Consider the following 18,580-nt stretch of genomic DNA (forward strand, 5'->3'; position numbering starts at 1 on the left):
GCTTTGGAAATGCTGGCAAACATACACTTTCTGTATGACCCAGCAATCTGAAACCAATGTATTTACTCATGAGAAATGAAAATGTATATTCACACAAAATTCATCATATGTGAATATTTGTAGCTACTTTATTCATAATCGCCCAAGCCTAGAAACAACCCAAAAGTCTTTCGGTGGGCAAATGCATCAACAAAACGTGGTCTATCCACACAATGGATCTGACTCCACAGTAAAAAGGAACGTCTAGTGGATGCAGGCAACAGCTCAGGGGATGGAGTGAAGGAAGAAGGCCTGCTCGAGAGGCCACAGCCCAGCTGACTCCACTCACGCGACATCCCAGAAAAGGCAAAGCTGTGGGGAAGGAGAGCAGACCAGTGGGTGGAGGGGCTGGCATCGGGGTGGGTGGGCCACAGGGTTTGGGGGCTGGGGCTGGTCTGTCTTCTGAAGTGGGGATACAAGGCTGCGTTTATCGAAGCTCATAGGTTCGAACAAGCACAAAAGGGAATCTTATTGCACGTCAGTCGAAAAATGAAGTAGGAACAAAGAAAAGCACGTATCTAGTATCCTACCCCTCTCCACCACCTTCTCCACCCCCACCCTGGCCTAGGTCACCTTGGTCACTCCCAAGACATCGGCAGCAGCTTCCCAACCCCTCTCCTGACCCCTAAATGCACTCTCAACAAAGCACTCAGAGCTGTCCCTTTAACATGTAAGTTGTGTAGTGGTTCTGCCCAGAATCTCCCACGCCCACTCACTTCTTCTAGAATAAAAGCTGCAGCGAGGCCTATGAGGCCCGGCGGGATCTGCCGGTGGCTTCTCACACGGCTCTCTGCTCACTCTGCTCTGGCCACCCCAGCCAGGCAAGCACTGTTCCTCCGGCACACTCAGCACGTGCCTGCCCCGGGGTCTTTGCACCTGCTGTTCCCCTACCTGGCATCTTCCCCGACGCCCACCAGAGTGCTCCTGCAGGGTCTGCATGAGGCCTTCCTGACCTGCCTGCACCCCCGCGCTCCCCCCATGTGGTTTTTCTCTGCAGCTCTCGTTACTCCCTGCCAGTCATGTTTCATGCCTATTTATTTTGCTTATTTTCTATCTTCTCTGGTGGGACACGAGTTCAGGGGGCCAGAACTTTTTGCCAATTGTTTTGGGCCGCTATACACCCATCCTGGCTTGTAGTAGGTGCTCAGTGAATGAATGATGAGTGAATGAAGGAAGGAAGGAAAGATGTTAGCCCAGATGCTCAGAAGAGAATTCCTCCTGCCTGGGGAGGCTCCCGGCCCTCCCAAATGCTGCTGCATTTCTGCTGCTGTTCAGGGGAGAACACAAATCGTACGCGTGGGTAATTGAGTCCTTCTTCCGCCCTAGGCATAGTCTCTAGCGTTTTATGTCATTAATTCATGAGACCGCAGGGCAGTCGCTACCTCCAGTGGGCTGAAGGGGAAACAGAGGCACAGATGGTCATACCTCTTGCTCAGAGTCATGCTGCTGGCCAGCGATGAAGCTGGGATTTGAACCTGGGTTCTAGCAAGTCAGCCATTCCAAGCCACTGGGCACAACCCAAAACCACCGATTCTCGGGAAGCATTCCCCTGATCTCCTTCTTGCTCCCCTGCCTGCCTTCAGGAGCCAGCCCTGGGTATGCAGGACGCAGCCCCCACAGGTGCACAGGGATGTAAAGTCCCAAAGCAGGCGCGGGTGGCTTCGGGTGGGTCAGCACGCTGGGCACCTCCCCTCTCCAACCTGTACCAGGTCCACGTGGCACTCCAGACCCAGGGCTGTCTCCTTGGCCTCCTGGAGTGGGTGGTGCCCCACTGGTGATGCTTTTGGGAAGAGCAGTGGGCATGGGGGTGGGGCAGGTGCCTTGCCCCTCTCTGGGCCTCAGTTTCTTCACTGACGCTGCGGAGCCTGGTGGTCCCCCTCTGGAGTTGTGCATTCCCCTTGGGATGCCACGTGGATGGAGCCAGCCCCTCAGCGACTGCACCTTCACTGGCGGTGGCAAGGTCAAACTCCAGGGTGTAGCTGGGGAACAGTGGGGGGTCTCTGGGGCAGGCAGACCCCATGGCTGTGACCTCAGGAACACCATCCCCCCAAGTGCCAAGAACCAGGATCTCTATTCCCCTCTGTGCCCGCCTTGCAGAGCTAGCATTGTGCAGGCAGCAGCCTGGTCAGGGCTCGAGGGGCTGTGCGGTGGGGGGCTCGTGTCCCCAAAGCCCTTCGTGGCCGTGCAGAGGAGGAGGATCTTGAGTGCACACAGGCCGGCAGGAGGGAGGACCTGGCCACCCGAAACAGCCTTGAGCGGACGGCAGCTCGGCCACTCTCTGCTGCTGTTGTTTTTCACAGACTCACGGAGGCAGGACTAACACACGCTGAAATCCACCCCTCAGCCTACAGCTCCATGAGCTTTGAACCGCAACCAACACAGACTCACGGGGGCAGGACTGACACGCGCTGAAACCACGAGCTTTGAACCACAACCAAGATATAGAACATTTCCATCACCCCAGAGTTCCCAGAGCCCCCATGGCCACCCCACCCCTCCTCTGACCTTCCTCCTGTCCCAACGGCTCAGCCTTTTCCAGAACCTCAAGTGCTTGGAATCACCGGGGCCTCGGAGTCCGGTGTCTTTCAGCATAAAGCACGCCTTCTTGAACCGGCATTTTAAAGAAGACCCAGGGGAGGCCTGAGATTCTGCCAGCCTGAGTCGCCCACCTCACCGAGCCAGAAAGCAGCAAAGAGGTCACTAGGCGCTGGGGTCAGGCTTTAATGGGGACAGAGTTTCAGTCTGGGGAGAGAGAAGGTTCTGGAGGTGGACGGCGGGGACGGTTGCATAGCAATGTGAACGTGCTTCATGCTGCTCAACTGCACCCTCACAGAGGGCACAACAGCACGTTTTCAGTGGTGTGTGTTTCACCATGATTCAAAAATAAAGAAAAGCTTTTTTTCTTCTCTTAATACAAACTACTAGATCACCACTTGGGAATTTATTTCTGTGATTGAGAAAAACAAAGGCAGCCTCTGGTTTGTGCACAGGCCGGATGCCCTCTCGGGCCCTGCTCAGCCCAGGGCCCTCTCTGCCCATCATCAGATGCTACCAGCTGGGAGCCCTGGTGCCCCTGAGAACAGACCTGGAGATCCCTGGGCTGCTGCCCGAGGCCCTGCCTCGCCTGTGGGGTGGCTTGTAGTGGTTCTTGGCAAGCACAGGGTGGCCATACCCCCTTGCTGCCCTCAGTACCCACAGAACTGCAGGCACAGCCCCATGACCCCGCTTATCCTTGGAGTTGAATGTCCTCAGAATACTGTCAGTCCAAGTGTAGGACAGCCTGGGAGAGCTGATCCTGGGTCCCAGTGCAGAGCCGTGAACAGGTGAGCCTGAACCACTCTGGGCCAAGTCACTCTTGAGGACTCCAGGCCCAGTCAGAGCCAGCCATGGCCAGCTCTGGGCCCCTCATGCTCCCACCCTTGCCCATCTCACTCAAAAGCCTGACCGTTGTCCCCATGGGGAGCACCACAGGGTCAGACTAGGCTTCCCCTGCTGAGAGCACCTCCAGGCCCTGTCTCTCCAGCCACGTGATGTGCACAGGTGGCTCTGCCCTCCGCTTAATCCGGGAAAAGGGGTTACAAGGTACAGACGTGGACCTGCATGTCTGCAGGTCCTCTCCCTGCTGTCTCCCACCTGGCTCCAACAGGCAGGTCTGGTGCCTGGAACAAGGCCAAGGTCGCCTCCCTGTCCTGTCCTCTCACCCCCCATGGCCTCAGAGTCACTGTCTGAACGTCTGATTTCACTTGCCAAATTCTTTATTTCCAACATATAGCACTTTAACCTTTTGAAAACTTGTAATTACTAAATTTTTCAAACATACACCAAAAATGTCATCAACACCCACTTTCCACGATTATAGACTTAAGACCAATCTTGTCTCCTCTGTTGCCATCCTACAGCCCCTTCCTCCAGACCATGCTCCAGTAAATCTGAGACATTCTATCATTTTGTCTGTAAACACTTCCATATGTGCCTCTAAGAGATCAGGACCATTTTGAAAGCCATATCCATAACAGCTCTGGACAAGAATTTGTAGCTATTCAACTACCCAGGCTTTTTTCACTGTTTCTTGGCATGAAGAATGATCGACTTTGGTGCCGGCATTCTGCAACAGGTTGACTTGTCCGAGTCTTTGCTAAGAATCCAGGCCACCGTCTCCGATTCCCTCACTGTTTATTTGTAGGACAGAATGAGTTGTTTGTCTGGAGGTGTTTCTTGTGGTCTGGGTTTTGCTGGTTGCATCCTAATGGTGCATTTGTCCCTGTTCTTCTGTCCCTGGTGTGTCCTGTGTGTTGGCAGTGGCATCAGGGGCTCCATCAGATTCAGATTCAATGGCTTTGCTCCAAGGATGCCATGGGGCTGTGTGCACACCAGGGCTCACCTCACATCTAACTCTCTCCCCTTCGTGACACCGGCAGCTGCCAAGAATCCACGCCTGCATCCATTGTTTGATCAGGATTTGCACCTGGTGAGTGGGATTCTGACACTCCTGCTCCTTCTTCACTTATTGGTGAACATTTCTGCGCTGAGACGCTGCCCTTTACCTACTCTTGGGTTATTCTAAAGTACCGTTTGAAGAGAAAAGGCAGGAAAAATGCTCCACTCCTTTCCTCTAAAGGGTCATGGGCTTTTCAGACTGGAGGCAGTATGTGACTCTTGGCCTCACACCAACAGCACTCGAAGCCCTGCGCTGCAGGTGATGACACTGTGGCCGCCACAGCCGGAGCCAGAGCCGCCCAGAGCTGCATGGCATGGGTCCCCTTCCTGTCCCCAGGGGAGGTCAGAGTGGGGCAGGCTGTTCTAAGGACCCCTTGAAGAACAAGTTCTTCTGTAACTTTTTTTTTTGAGACTGATTTTCCCTCTTGTCGTCCAGGCTAGAGTGTGGTGGTGTAATCTTGGCTCACTGCAACCTCTGCCTCCCAAGCTCAAGTGATTCTCATGACTCAGCCTCCCAAGGAGCTGGGATTACAGGCATCCTTCACCATGCCCGGCTAATTTTTGTATTTTTAGCAGAGATCGGGTTCCCCCATGTTGGCCAGGCTAGTCTTGAACTCCTAACCTCAGGTGATCCACCCACCTCAGCCTCCCAAAGTGCTGGGATGACAGGTGTGAGCCACTGCGTCCGGCCCCTTCTGCAACTTTCTAACTAGAAAAAGTTCCCACTGCTGTACAGTTGCAGGAATACCCAGGACGCTCGGCTGCCCGTGGCAGGTCTGCAGCCCAGTGCCTCGTGGCCCGCGAGTGGTCTCCTCCCTTGATTCACTGTCTGCTTGCTCTCCTTCCATTTGGCCACACCTTTTTTCCTGAATGATTTGAGAATAAGTTGCAGACTCCACACTCTAAACACCTCTGTATCCTTCCTAAGAATGAGGATGTTCCCTGTGGAGGTTGCTGGGCACAGCCTGGGGCACGGGACAGGAGCCCTGAAATAATCCATGGCCGGATTTCACTGGAACCCGTCTCCTTCCCTGTCTCAGCTGCCTCTCCTTTCCTGGAATTCTGCCAGCCCTGAACAGCCGGGGTGTTGGCCAAGCCAACCTGCGCTCTGTCTGTTCCTCGATGCCTCTGGAGCAGGGGTTGTAGGAGACCAGCTCCTCCTGCATGAATCGAGGCCCCCGTCTGCCCCTGGGAGGGAGCACATGCCCTCTGAGTTGGGATCTAACCCAACAAAGAGCACCGCTGTTTGTACTCAATATGAAGAAGGGTTGCAGAGAAAACAAAGGAGGAGGCAGGGAGGCTGAGCCTGCAGGAGCGGGACTTGCTTGGTGCAGACAATGGCAGTGATGAAAGGAGTCCTCACGGCCACTCAGAAGGATCTAATGGACTTGTGCCTGTGAGGCTGAGACGGTTTGCTTTCGTGTGGGGCCATGGTCAGGGGCAGGTCTCTAAAACTTTCAAAGGCTGCAGCCACCTCATCTGATTTGAATCAGATACCTGAGGTCCCAGGCCCCTGCCATCGTGGGTCCCTGGACACACACGTGTGCATACGTTCCGTATACACACCGCGGATGGATAAGCATGGGACTCTGATGACCCTCCATCTGGGCCATCAGCCCTGAGCCCTGCCACACAGAGCCTGTGCCACCTGGACCTCGTCACAGCCGAGGTCAAAGCTAGAGGTTGGACCTGTGCCATGGGGGACCATCCAAGAAGCAAGGGCCATCTGCCTGTGTGGGCCACATGTGTGGGTGGGCTAGAGGAGGGGTAGGACAGTCCAGGAGAACCCAGGAGCACCCGTAGGTCCCTGAGCCCCCAGCGCCTCCTCCCAATCACACTGCTGGCACTGGGGCCAGGTCTGGGGCCTTTGGGAGTGTCCTGGGTACCAGGTCCTGTCTGCTGGCCTGAGAGCCCTGCCCACTCCACCATCGACTGCCAGCCCCAGCTACACACTAGGAAAATGCCCAGCTGGCTTCAGGGAGGATTACTGTAAGTTACTCCAAAGTGTTATCACCAAACCACCTCATTTCTAAACACAATTTCTGTTTGCAAGTGCCCAAGCCAAAATTTCATAGAGGCCCTTGGGGCAGGAAAGGACCCCTGTTTTGGAAAGAGGGGCCATTTGATTGGCTACTGCCCCAACACTTCCAAACGTGGTCACTGAGAGGGAGACACTTAGCTGAGGGTATCCAGCCCCTCCTCAGACATCATCGTTTGAAAACTGAATGTTCACCCAGATCTGCCAGTGGCCCAGAAGCCCACGGGGGGGGGGCCATAACCGCCTAATTCTGGGGAAACCTCTAGTAAAATGGCAAATGGCAGAGCAGGGGTCGGGGGAAGCCAAGGCCTCTCCTACAAGGAATGTTCTTTTCGAGCACACGGAGCAGCCGGCATCAGGGCCCTGGAAAGCCCCAGGCCGCCAGCATCGGATGGAGGAGCACCCTTGTAATCAGCCGCTCCCAGGCACGCAGCTGAGCCCTTTAAAGAAAAGTGGAAACTATGTTCACCAAGGGTGTGGAGGACGCCAGGGGCATTCAGCAACGCTCGGCCAGCATGGCGTCTGCAGGGCGTGGGGCCGCTGTCTCAGGGTTGAAGTGTCACTGGCCTCTGTGAGTGGACGAGTGCCTGTGGCTGGCCGCAGCATGACTTGGCCAAATCTACCTCGCAGCCTCGAAGCAACAAGGCTGGGCAGGTGGTGCTTTGGGAGGCAAAGTGATGTCCCACAGGTGCCCAATCCCAATACCCAGCAGAGAACCCACGCACGCCAGGGAGGACGCTTTCTTGGGGGCGGAGCCGAGCTGTCGTCACGCCCCTGTGCTTTTCAGCTGTTTGTTTTCCAGGATTGCGGAGGCTGGTGAGCTCCTGGCCTTTTGCCAGGGGAGCGGGAGGATCAGGGGTCTGAGCGGGGACACCTCCCGGGTGGGCAGTGACAGCACTGACCCCTCCACTGCTCACCTTCCGAAGGATTGAGTGGCTGTCGCCCCTGGGGCCTCTTCACACCGACTGGGGAGAGACTCCCCCGGCCAATGCCGATCAAAGGCAGGAGCTTGGGGAGAGCAGATGAAGCCTCAAAGGGAGCGAAAGGTCACTTATCACTGCGTTTACCCCACGGGCCGTGCCTACTTCTGCCTCTGGGGAGGGCAGGGACTCTTGTGGCAGAGGCAAAGCAGCCCTGACTCACTGCCTGCTACCAGTGTCTGTGGGAGGGGCCTCCCCGAGAGGAGACACCTGTAGCCACCAGTTCTACGTGCAGCCGGGGAGACTGGGAGCTCAGTTCTACCCCCCACCCCCCAGTCCACCTGGGTGGTGGCCAGTGGAGGGTCAGTTAGGGCCCAGGTGACGCCCTGCCCGGCACTGCCGCCCCCACCCCCACTGGGCACACTGGCATATGAGAGCTGCCCAGGCAACTACAGAAGCTTAGCTGGGAGGCTACCGATGCTGGTGTGTCGGGAGCCAGGGGGACAGTCAGCCACCCCAACCCCTCTAGCTGGGCAGAGGTGGGCGACTTTGCCTGGATCCTTCACCCTCTGGCTTCCTTAGCCCACCAGAAATGGAAGAAACCCCACACCTCGAAGGCTGCCCGTGTCCAAGATGCCATTCAAAGTGCCCGACCAGCCCTGACTTCCTGCCTGGACACCAACCTCCGGCTTGGGACTTTGGTTTGATCAGTCCTCCCCTCCAGCCACGAACCTCAGCCAAACTGATTCCCAAGGGGGCTTCCCACCTGCATTCCTACGGCGCTTTGCTCAGACCCCTGGGGGGCCTTTGGTCACTCGGCTCCAGTTTTATGCACCTCACCACAACACCACCACCACACGCAGAGCTTCACAACCGTCCCAGCAGAAACATCGTCCCCACCATCCAGCAGTAACAGTACCTGTGAGCGCTTCTACATGTCAGGGGCCATGTAAACACTTCCCATACATTCTCTCTCAAATGCTCTACCTTCTGAGGTCAATGCTAAGACTACCCCATCATACAGATGGGAAAGCTGAGGCTAAACTAGGAACCGGCCCAAGATGGCATCAGGTTCTGCTCTGACTCCCCAGTTTGGGTCAGGGCAGGCAGTTGGGAGGCACTGGCAGAGTCAGTCTGGGGGCTTCTCTGCAGAGGAGAGGAACATCACCTGTTGGGGGCACAAAGCCTTTTGAGAAGCTGATGAAAGGGACCTCTTCCTTTGGAGACGCAGGTGCCAGCGCACATGTTTCCATTAGAACTTAAGGAATTTGCAGACGTCAGAGGCCCAGCCACCAACCCCAGGAAGGTCACAGGCAGGGGCTCCATCCCCTCAACAGGAGGGGAGAAGACAGGGGCTGAGCCTGACAACTCCGGAGCTGCACCCAAGCTGCCCCAACAGCCTTCGCAGCCTCACAGGAGTAGACTGTCTTTGTGACATCTCTCCCACTCCCTACCCAGAAGGCACACCACTGGCGTTGCTTTTGGGGTGAAGGAGAGGGGAGCCCCGGGGCTGGTTACTGAGGCTTACCTGTATGACGACTTTGACAGTGGCGGTGTGGATGGTGGGGGTGCACACCAGGCCGCCGGGGTGCTGGCCGTCGGCGCTGCGGTTCTGCTCGCCCATGGTGAACAGCATGGGCACCGCCAGCAGGGCCGAGGCGAGCCAGATGGCGCTGATGAACTTCTTGGTGCGGCTTCGGGACATGAGGGTCTTGGCCTTGAAGGGGTGGCAGATGGCCAGGTAGCGCTCCACACTCAGGCTGGCCACGTTGAGGGCCGTGGCGTAGGTGCAGGCGTCGCGCAGGAAGTAGTAGCCGCGGCAGCCGGCGTCGCCGAAGGCCCAGGGGTGGTGCACCCAGATGAAGTTGTACAGCTCCACCGGCATGGCCAGCAGCAGGGTGAGCAGGTCGGACAGCGCCAGGCTGCCCAGGTGGTAATGCACCGTGCTCTGCAGACTCTGCAGCGACTTCTTCCGCGCCAGCGTGAACGCCGTCACCGTGTTGCCCACGGTGCCCACCACGAAGAGCGCCAGGTACACGGCGGTCACCAGCACCTTGGAGTAGATGTCGGTGTTCACGTCCAGCTCGCTGCTGGGTGCCGCCAGGACGCGCTCCGACGCGTTGCCCGAAGCGTTGCTAAAGCCCGGGGCTAGCAGCCCCGCCTCCAGTCCTGCCTGCGCCCGCTGGAAGGGGTCGGCGGCCGGCGTGCCCGGGGTTCCTGGCGTGGAGCTGTTGAGGCGCATGGTGGGCGCTGGGGTCCGCGGCTCTGTCCGGCGCCTCCGGTGCTGGAAGTCCGGGCGGGAGTGGGCACGTCTCAGTCGGGGACCGATGAACGGGAGCCCAGAGGAGGGCGCGTGGCGAGGACCAGCGGGCGCGCCGTCCAGCCGGGAAGCGCCAGACCCAGACGCGCCGCCCGGAGCTCCGGGCTCCGCGCTCCTCCGGACTCCCAGCTCCGGGCTCCTGGCTCCAGACTCCGCGGTTCCTCGGGCTGTCTCCGGGCTCGGCGCTTGCCACGGGTTCCGGGTGCCTCCGATCTCCAAATCGCGCGGTTCCCCAGGCTCCCGAGGACAGCGCCCAGCCTGGCTCCGGCTGCGCGGGGCGAGCTTGTGGCGCCGGGAGGAATGCACGCACGGCTGCCCCGGCGCGCTCCCCTCCCTCGCTCCGAACCTCCTCCCTCGCGCTCTCCGCGCACCCTAGCCCCGCACACTTCCCGCCGCGCCCGCGCCCTCCCGGCTCTGCGCGTCTCCACGAAGCCGGCGGCCGCGCGGCGCGCCCAGCAGTTGGGGGTGGCGGCGGAGGAGGGAGGCAGCCCCCACTGTCGTCCCCGCCCCACCCGCGTGCAGCCTGGCGGGTCGCCCCCTAGCGCTCCCCGGGGCAGGGCGGGCTGGGTTGAGCGCTCCAGGGAACCAGGATTCCGGGCGGGTGCGGCGGGTATCGTGCACCGGGCCTTTCCTGCCACCCTCTTCCCTGTTCTCCGCAATTTCTCGCTCCGGCTAGTAAGGGAACTGTGCACCTCCCCCAACCCTGGGCTCGCTCAGTGGGGGTGAGGGTGTATCCGGAGGGCAGGGAGGGAGAAAGCTCCTCGCTGGCAGGGCTGGGCGGTTGCGCAGCTGGTTGGGCCGCCCCCCACTCCTGGGTGTCCACAGGGTGCCAGAAGCTGGGTGCCCAGGGGGGCTCCAGGACCACTAGAGATTACATTTCTTGTGATTCCTTTTAAAATCTGGCCGCAGTCATAGGCGTGCCTGGTCTGTGAATGCGTATTTCTGGGATATGCCCAGTGGGAATGGTGGGGGCTCAGGGCATAGTTATCACCTGGGGCAGGGGCGTGAGGCAGTACCGAGGGACACCTGCAGAGGCAGTACTGAGGGACACCTGCAGAGGCTGAGGAGCTGAGGGGCTGGGTCCTGCAGCGGCCAGGAGCCACAGATGGTTTCATCAAAGTCTGGGGAGGGGTTAATGAGGGAGGGCGGAAAGCAGGTGCCCAGAACAGCACCCTCCCCACTCAGGGCCCCGCACCTGGCACCCTGGGCCGGTCTCATGACGCTATGGGATGTGACCCCCTGGGCCCCTTATTACTGCCTGGATTTGTCATCAGAAGTCACCCTGAGAGCCCACACCCCAGCAGGATTTGGGAGAGGCAGCCCCACAGCACACGTCAGTGCCTCCTCACAGGCCCTGCAGGCTTTGCACACTCCCTCCCTCGGAGCCCCTGCCCCTGGCTCGGGAGCCAGGTAAGAGCCAGATTCTTGTCCTTTCCCTGTCCCCGCAGCGCCTGGTAGCACTGGCATAGGTGACCAGGCACAAGCTTGTCCCCCGCATGTCTGGGTTGCCCAGGAGTCCCCAGGGCACTACTGTCCCTTCTCTAGGCCCTCCCCGCCCCCTCCCCTGCTCCCTCCTCCCCAGAACCCCTGGGAGAGGTTGGGTAGAGCTGCTGCTGCGTGTGTGCAGGGCTGGGGAAGCAGCCTGGCCTTTGTGGACGTTGCTGGCTGCAGCTGTTGTGCTGGGAGCAGGAAACCTGGGCAGGCTGGGGCAGGGGTCGCAGGGTGTTGAGGGAAGTGGGAGGCTGAGGAACCCCCTCCTGGGCCCACCCAGCTAGGAGAATTCAAGGCTCATGAGCTGATGGCTGGCAGTGGGACTCCATGCTTATTCATCCGTTCTCGCCCTGCTTTGGGCTTCTCTGTTCAACCGAAGCCTGATACTGTTGTCAGGGAGCTGCAGCTCACAAACATCACAGCTTAGAAATCCTGGCATCAAAGGAAATGCCAGCGGTCCCTTTGCTGGAAGCTAGGATAGTGGACTCAGAAGCCAGCAGATAGGGTTTGAACGTTGGCCCTGCTACTTCACATTTGGACGAGTGTCCTTAGCGTCTCTGTGCCTCGATTGAGTCGTCTGTGAAATGGGAATAGCGGCTGAATGAAGGGCAGGGCTGTTTCTGATGGGTCTCCACGGGGAATGAACGAGGTTGATGTCAGGCTGAAGAGGGGCTGGATACCCTCAGCTAAGTGTCGGGTGTGAGGTAAGGTGTTCCATCACTAGAGTAGGCTGGAATAGGCCGGATTTGTCCTCTGGAAGGCACGATTCACCAGATAAGTGCAGGGGCTTGGGCAGGGCCCTTAGTGTCCACGCCACGCAGGGAGTACATGTGCTGGACAGTGTCAGGTCCAGGCACTCACCACTGTCTTGGTAACACTGGGGCCTGACCACGGGCTGGGCCGTCAGGCGCCTCTGTTGAGACCCCCACAAAGAGGAAGGCCACAGCCATGGCCACTGGAGTCTGTCCCTCTGCCAGCCAAAGTAGGAGGATGCAGCAGATTGTGCTCTCTCTCTGCCTAAGCTCATTGTTTGGTTTTCAAACCCCTGACCTTTTGGCTAAGCTGCCCTTATTTTCAAAGGTTTATCTTTGAGTTAGCCTAGGAGCTTAAAAAATCATAAAAGGCAACTTAGTGCAAATATTGTGATGGAGCATTTGCTTAAAACCACATAGGAAAATGTCACTTGGAAGGCCTTGCTCTACACGGCGGATGGCGGGCCCCCGGTGGGGACTCCTGGCAGCTACGCCGCTCAGCTGCTCCAAGGCGCTTGCCTGTTCTGAGTTCTCCTGTGCACTCACCAGCCGGATGGCTCTGCAGCCGGAAGCTTTTAACTCCACGTTGTTTGCCCCTTTCTCTCCTGATTTCTGCAGAGAGAAGCCCTTCCTAAACAGCTGAGACTCTAAGAAAGTGCCGGTGAAGCTTGGGAAGGGCTGGGCCGGGTCCGGTCATGCCCATTGGTGATGCAGCCACACCCTTGGCCACCAAATGCCTTCACTGACACATGAAGCCGGGCACAGCCTCTTGGGGGGCAGGGCTCTGGGGGCGAGTGTCTCCTGCAAGCTGGAGAACCTTGGAGACCTGCTGCCCTGATCCCAACATTCCCAATGCCGCCTGTTGAGGAGCTGCCGGTCCCAAGGGCAGCGAGGACCGAGGTCCACGGGCACGGCTGTGATGCTAGGGTGCAGCAGGAGTGCTGAACAGGGGCAGCCCATGTGCTGGGGACAGTCTGGCTTTCTGTGGTTCCCTGAGTGGTATAAGCAAGGCCATGTCCTTATTACATCTGTGCCTGGGGTGACAATCACATCCAAAGAGTCACCACATGAGAGGTCTTTGGAAGACGCTCCCAAGGGTGGGGGTCCCTGCTTGTTTCATTGGCTAGCTTACCCTGAGTCCCTCCAACGCTGCCCGGCACGTAGTTGGCACTCAGTGGGTTTGTGTTGCACGAGTGGAGCAGATGCGATGGTGAACAGGATGAGGCCATGCCAGCAGGATGTGCAAAACCTGTCACTGGTTCGCAGCAGGCTTCAGGCTTCTGAATGTAGGAGAGTCACCATCTCTCCAGCCTCCATCCTTCTCTTCCCTCAGGCCCCCAACCACTGTTGGGCGACTCCTGCTAGCAGGAAGCCCTCTTACTGAATTGAAAAAATTAAGTTTACAATAACATCTACATCAGTTATCTATTGCAGCATAACAAAATGCCCCCACACTCAGTGGCTTAAAACAACAGGCATTTATTGTTTCAGTGGCAGCAGTAGTTGGTTTCCTATGAGGATGAAGGTGGGTGGGGGAGAAACGTGAATGTGTTAGAGGCACAGAAGATAAGTAATAAACATAATTGGTAGAGCTTGGCTATAGATTTTCCCACCCACAGCACGGAAATTGCACGTGTTCCAGGACGTACAGTGTTCCAAGGAGGATCTTTAAAAATGGAGCGGCACCTGCACATGTGTAGGCACAGCGAGTGTTCACAGGCCCACAAGGAGGGCGGAGCCTCCTTCCAGCCTCACACTGGCTGCGCTCCAGGCATCTCTGGGGCTGTTGGCAGATTCTGGGGGTTGTGCTACAGGCCGATCAATCCTCAGTCATCGGCATCCTTGTCCCTCACATTCCCAGGCCGCCCCTTGGACTTTGGCCAGCTTTCTGGAAACGTGAGCCATGTTCTCAGGGAAGAACCAGAAGAGGAAGCGGGCGTGGCTGCCCACAAGTGCAGCGGCTGCTGCATGGGATGGGCCCCAGGAAGGCCAGGGATACAGAGGGCAGGTCGGGGTGACAGGCTGGAGAGGAGGTGGTTTCAAATCCCAGCTTCACCGGGTCTGGACCCCCAGTTTCCTGTGTGTGAAATGCACGACGTGGCCTCTAGGTCGCCAGGCTGCTGTGAGCATCCTGTGATGTGCACACACTTCATTCCACACAGAGGCCAGAGCCCACCCCGGTGGCTGCAGGGCAGCTGGAGAGGCTGGGTGGGAGGAGGATGGCCCGGAGTGGGGTCACACACTCCGTCTTTGCCCGCGTGGGGACATGCTCGGGGCGTTGCCGTGGCTGTCTTGTGCGCTTGGCTGAGGATGGAGAGTGATTGGCCACCAGAGTTATGTGAGGTCCCCATCAGCGTCATAGACACTCAGCATTCCTGTTTTGGGCCTCAGGTGAGCTGGGATGGCCGTTCCACAGTGCCCGCAAGTCGCCTGAGGAAGATGGCACCAGCAGGCTGGGAGGCTCGGGGTAGGACAAACAATTCACTCTAGTTTTCCTGGGACTTTCGAGGTTTTAAAGCAGCAAGTCCAGAGACCTGGGAGCTGGAGGCCTCTCAGTCTCAAGCAGTTGGGGCTGAGGGTCACCCTGGCTGTGTACCGTGGGAGTTTGCTCTTACAGCTTCCCTCCCTTCCCATGCTCTCTCCTGTTCCGTTGACCCCCCAGCCCAGGTCTCCCCCGCTGGGACCAGGTCTCACCACTCCCTCCAAATCCCAAATCATCCAGGGTTCCTTCACCTGCCGCAGCTAAGAAGCCAAGAATCTTCTAATTCAAACCTGACATGGCTCCATGGAGAGCTGGCTGCTCTGCAACGGGCCCAGTTTTCAATCGTATTTCCTCCGGGCTCTGATTCAGCCGGATGGTCTGACTCACACAGTCGTCACACATCTATCAACAAGTGTGTCTCTGCCGTCTGCCTGGAGGCCAGAGCCTCCTGGTGAGCCCTTGGTTCAAGGGCTCACACCTAGTGGGCAAAAGCGGTCAAGTTCCCTTAATTTTCATGCCCCCAAGAGCCATCTGCCTTCCACCTGGCTCTGTGGGAATCTGGCGCAGGCCTGGTACCCAGAGGACAGGGAGATGTGTGTTGAGCGAATCGTGAGCACCTGGAGGGAACAGCTGGCACTTCACCTGCTCAGTCCCTCCCCTCGCCTGGGTGCCAGCACCTGCAGGTCTTCCTGTGAATCGCCTGCTGTCCACATGGTCTGTGTGTGTGCGCATGTGTGTGCGTGCATGTGTGTGTGCGCATGTGTGTGCGTGCATGTGTGTGTGTGCGTGCATGTGTGTGCGTGCATGTGTGTATACCTGCATGCGTGTTGGGCTACCAGGCACAGGGGCTCAGAGGGTCCCTGCTGGCAGGAGCAGGTCTTGCCACGCTCATCTCCTGTCCTTTCTCTGAGACCCCGCAGGAGGCTCTGTCTCCTCTCCCCAGGGCTGGCATCCACCTGGCAAAGAAGGCTGTGCCCAGCAGGGAGGGAGGAGGGCATCCTCTGCCTGCCCTGCCATGCTTTGTGTTCTTTCTGCTCAGATGCACAGAACTGCATCTCCTGACTGCAACTCCAGGGACCCTCTCCCCTGGCTGGAGTTCCGGGGACCCTCTCCGCTGGCTGCAGCTCCGGGGACCGTCTCCTCCTGCTCACGGTTGGTTTCTCAGTGTGAATGAGACTCTGCTCCACCCGACCAGGCAGAGGGCTTGGGATCTGCAGTCCGACCCAGGGGCTTCAAGTCTTGGCTCTGCCACTTCCAGAGTGAGCGACCTTAGGTGGCCCTAAGGTCACCTAAGCTTCAGCTTCCTCCTCTGGAATATGGGGATGTTACCTGTGCCTCACGTTCATGGGTGTGGATGAGATGGCACTGCCCACATGGGGGGCAGAGTAAGGACCCCAAGGATGTTCATGCCAGACTCCCCAGAACCTGTGAATATGTTGCGGTGCCTGCCAAAGGGGATTAGGGGGCAGGCGGATTAAGGCAGCTCATCAACCATGAAATGGGGAGGCTGTGCTGGGCTGTCCTGGGCCCAGAGGAGTCACAAACGTCCTTAAATGTGGAATAGAGAGGCAGGAGAACCAGAGTGACGGCAACCTGAGAGGGTCTGGCACATTGGACGCACAGGGAGCCACGGCGCTGTCCTCACAGCAGGCCAGCTGTGAGCATCCCACGCTGGCCGTGTCCAGAGAGCCCGGCTGAATGATGAGTGAATGAAGGACGGCTAAAGTGGGCTGGGGAGGTGGGAAGAGGCCGCTGGGGCCCAGTCCCTGCTGTACACCAGACCTCTCCCCTCCAAGACAGCATGAGGGGCCCAGGGTCCCCCAGGCTTTCTTTGCCCACCCCGGCTGCACCCGTCCTGGCCTTCACCTCCAAGCAGAAGGTGCTCAGGACCAGAGCCCAGCTCCACACGGCTCAGAGACCACTCCCCTCCTGTCCAGCTCTGGTGTCTCAAGCTGTGCTGCGGAGAGTGAGGACAGAGGGGGCCTCTCAGGACAGGCCAACCCGGCATGAGGACAGAGCAGGCAGAGGCCGCAGTCCAGGTGGCTGCAGCTGCTCCGCACCTGGAGGTGGGTGTCCAGGAGATGGGGCCCGGAGAGCGGCTCTGTGTGGAGCGGGGGAGGCACAGTTAGGGAGGAACCTTGCCCATGAAGTTCCACGTCCCTCCCCAGCTTGCTGGACTGTGAACAGGAGCAAGGACTGGCGCCCTGCATCCCGGCGCCCTGCACCGTAGCATCCTGCACCCTGATGTCCCTGCTGGGGCCTTGCGGGCTCTTGGGACTCCTGCCTGCCCAGCCCACTGAGTGCCTCCGCGCTGGCTGACAGCGGGGCTGCTATAGCAAGCACGTTCATGGGGAGAGCACCGGATGTCTGGGGGAACTGGCTGAGCTGGGGCAGTTTGGGAAGACTTGTCCAAGGAAGACACGGTCACCGAGTCCTGGAATGTGGTGTGTGAGCAAGAAGGGTGTCGGGCAGGACGGGGTTGGGCCAGTGTGCAGCCCGAGGTCAGAAGACAGAGGGGTTAGGGACGCGGCTGCTGGACCTCTGTGCCTGTGACATGGAGTTTTATTCCTGGGGCTAGTGGAAGACCCTGCACATTCAGCCTGGGCCCCGGGTTGGGGCTGGTGGCTCTGGGATCCCGCCCGAGGCAGCAGGCAGTGGGGTGGTGGGAGGAGAGGAAGGAGGGAGGACTTATTGTCACGGCTGTAACTTGACTCCTCGCAGAAGCACAGCCTTGACTCCTGTCCACCCAGCAATCTCACCGTGCGCCTTTCCAGGCCTGCTGAGCAGAACCGTGTGGAAGGGTGAAGCAGAGAAGGCCTGGAGTCACCTTGGATTGTGAAACCCATCAGCAAGTTTAAAGAAATCAGCCAAGAGACACACAAAGAAAGCTGATGTTTTGGAGGAAACAGGGAATTAGGTAGATTATCTTCGGAGGGAAGAAGATCCATTTCCAAGACATATTTCAATGCAGCCCAGTTTCCTAAAAATTATTCCTGGGAAGGGCTTGCTATGAACACACCTCAGGCCGATGGACACAGAGAGTGTCCCTTAGAATTTCCTATGACGTTCCCACCAATTTATCTGGACCAGGTTTAAAACTGATGAATAGCAGCCCCCAGCCCCCTAAGCCCATTCCCTTTTCTCCTTATGCCCTCCCTGGCCTACCTATACTCTCCTCTCTGCCTCCTCCTGCTAGAAGGAGGGTTCCTAATTGCTGGGCCCCCAGCAGAAAGCCATTTTCTTTTTGCAATTTGCTTTTGGGAAAAAGACAACACACAGGCAACACAGGCGATACAGAGGGCCAAGCCAGCCCATCTGTTCCATCTGCAAAACAGAAGTAGCATTTTGTCTGCTCTCACCCAGAAGCTGTGGGCTTATGGCTCTTATAAATGCACCAATTTGTGGTTAACTTTCCAGGCGTGCTTGTGAGCACACTAGGCGATGTAAAGCTAAAAGGGCTGCCTTCGGCTAATATGAGTCTTCCGTTTATTGTCAGGAGAGAAAGGACGGGCAGCTCTTGCATTCTCTTGAAGGCTCAGCAGTCCGGCCCCCCGCCTGGAGGAGGTGAGGAGATTCGCGAGGCAGGGTTGGAGTTGGAGCAGGAAGCTGAGGGTCTTGTCATGCCTGTCCTTCCTGCCACATGGCTGTGCCAGGCTGCCCTCTGGGGAAGGCAGGACTGGGTGCCGTGGCGTGGGCATCTCTTCCCTCTGACTTTCAGGCTTCCTTCCTCCTCGGTCTAAGGATGGAGTTTGCATAGACCTCCAGAGATCCTGCGTCTCCAGAGATCCAAAGTGTCTGACTTTATCCGCAGTCAGGAGTCCTCCATGCTTAGAAATATTGGAATAGGAAAAATGTTTTCCATTTTGTAGTTGTTTCCTAGGAGTTTCCAAAAGCAAAACCTTGCAATGGTTCCTCCTTTGTCGTTCTCGCCTTGGAGCTGCAAAGGCCCATTCGAGACGCTTTCTTTAACAACGTGAGGCCATGCCATGGGGAAAGGAACCCCAGGGGCAAGAGGGTCTGAGGACAGTTACCCAGCTCACTGAGGGTGGCACACTCCCTCCATGACCCTCAGAGAGAGCAGAGGGTTCACAGGGGTGCCAG

At 58.0% G+C, this 18,580-nt stretch overlaps 1 protein-coding gene across 1 annotated transcript in view; it reads right to left on the reverse strand.

Annotated features, from left to right (window-relative positions):
* Positions 1–9,863, reverse strand: part of NTSR1 (neurotensin receptor 1) — a 53,601-nt gene extending 43,738 nt beyond the window's left edge. Inside the window, exon 1 of the mRNA XM_008011680.3 lies at positions 8,963–9,863. Within this exon, the coding sequence (XP_008009871.2) occupies positions 8,963–9,676 (714 nt within the window). The 5' untranslated portion in view covers positions 9,677–9,863. The remainder of the gene's footprint in view (positions 1–8,962) is intronic.
* Positions 9,864–18,580: the final 8,717 nt, after the last annotated feature.

The sequence above is a fragment of the Chlorocebus sabaeus genome, chromosome 2 (genome assembly GCF_047675955.1).
Source record: "Chlorocebus sabaeus isolate Y175 chromosome 2, mChlSab1.0.hap1, whole genome shotgun sequence".
Lineage (NCBI taxonomy): Eukaryota > Metazoa > Chordata > Mammalia > Primates > Cercopithecidae > Chlorocebus > Chlorocebus sabaeus.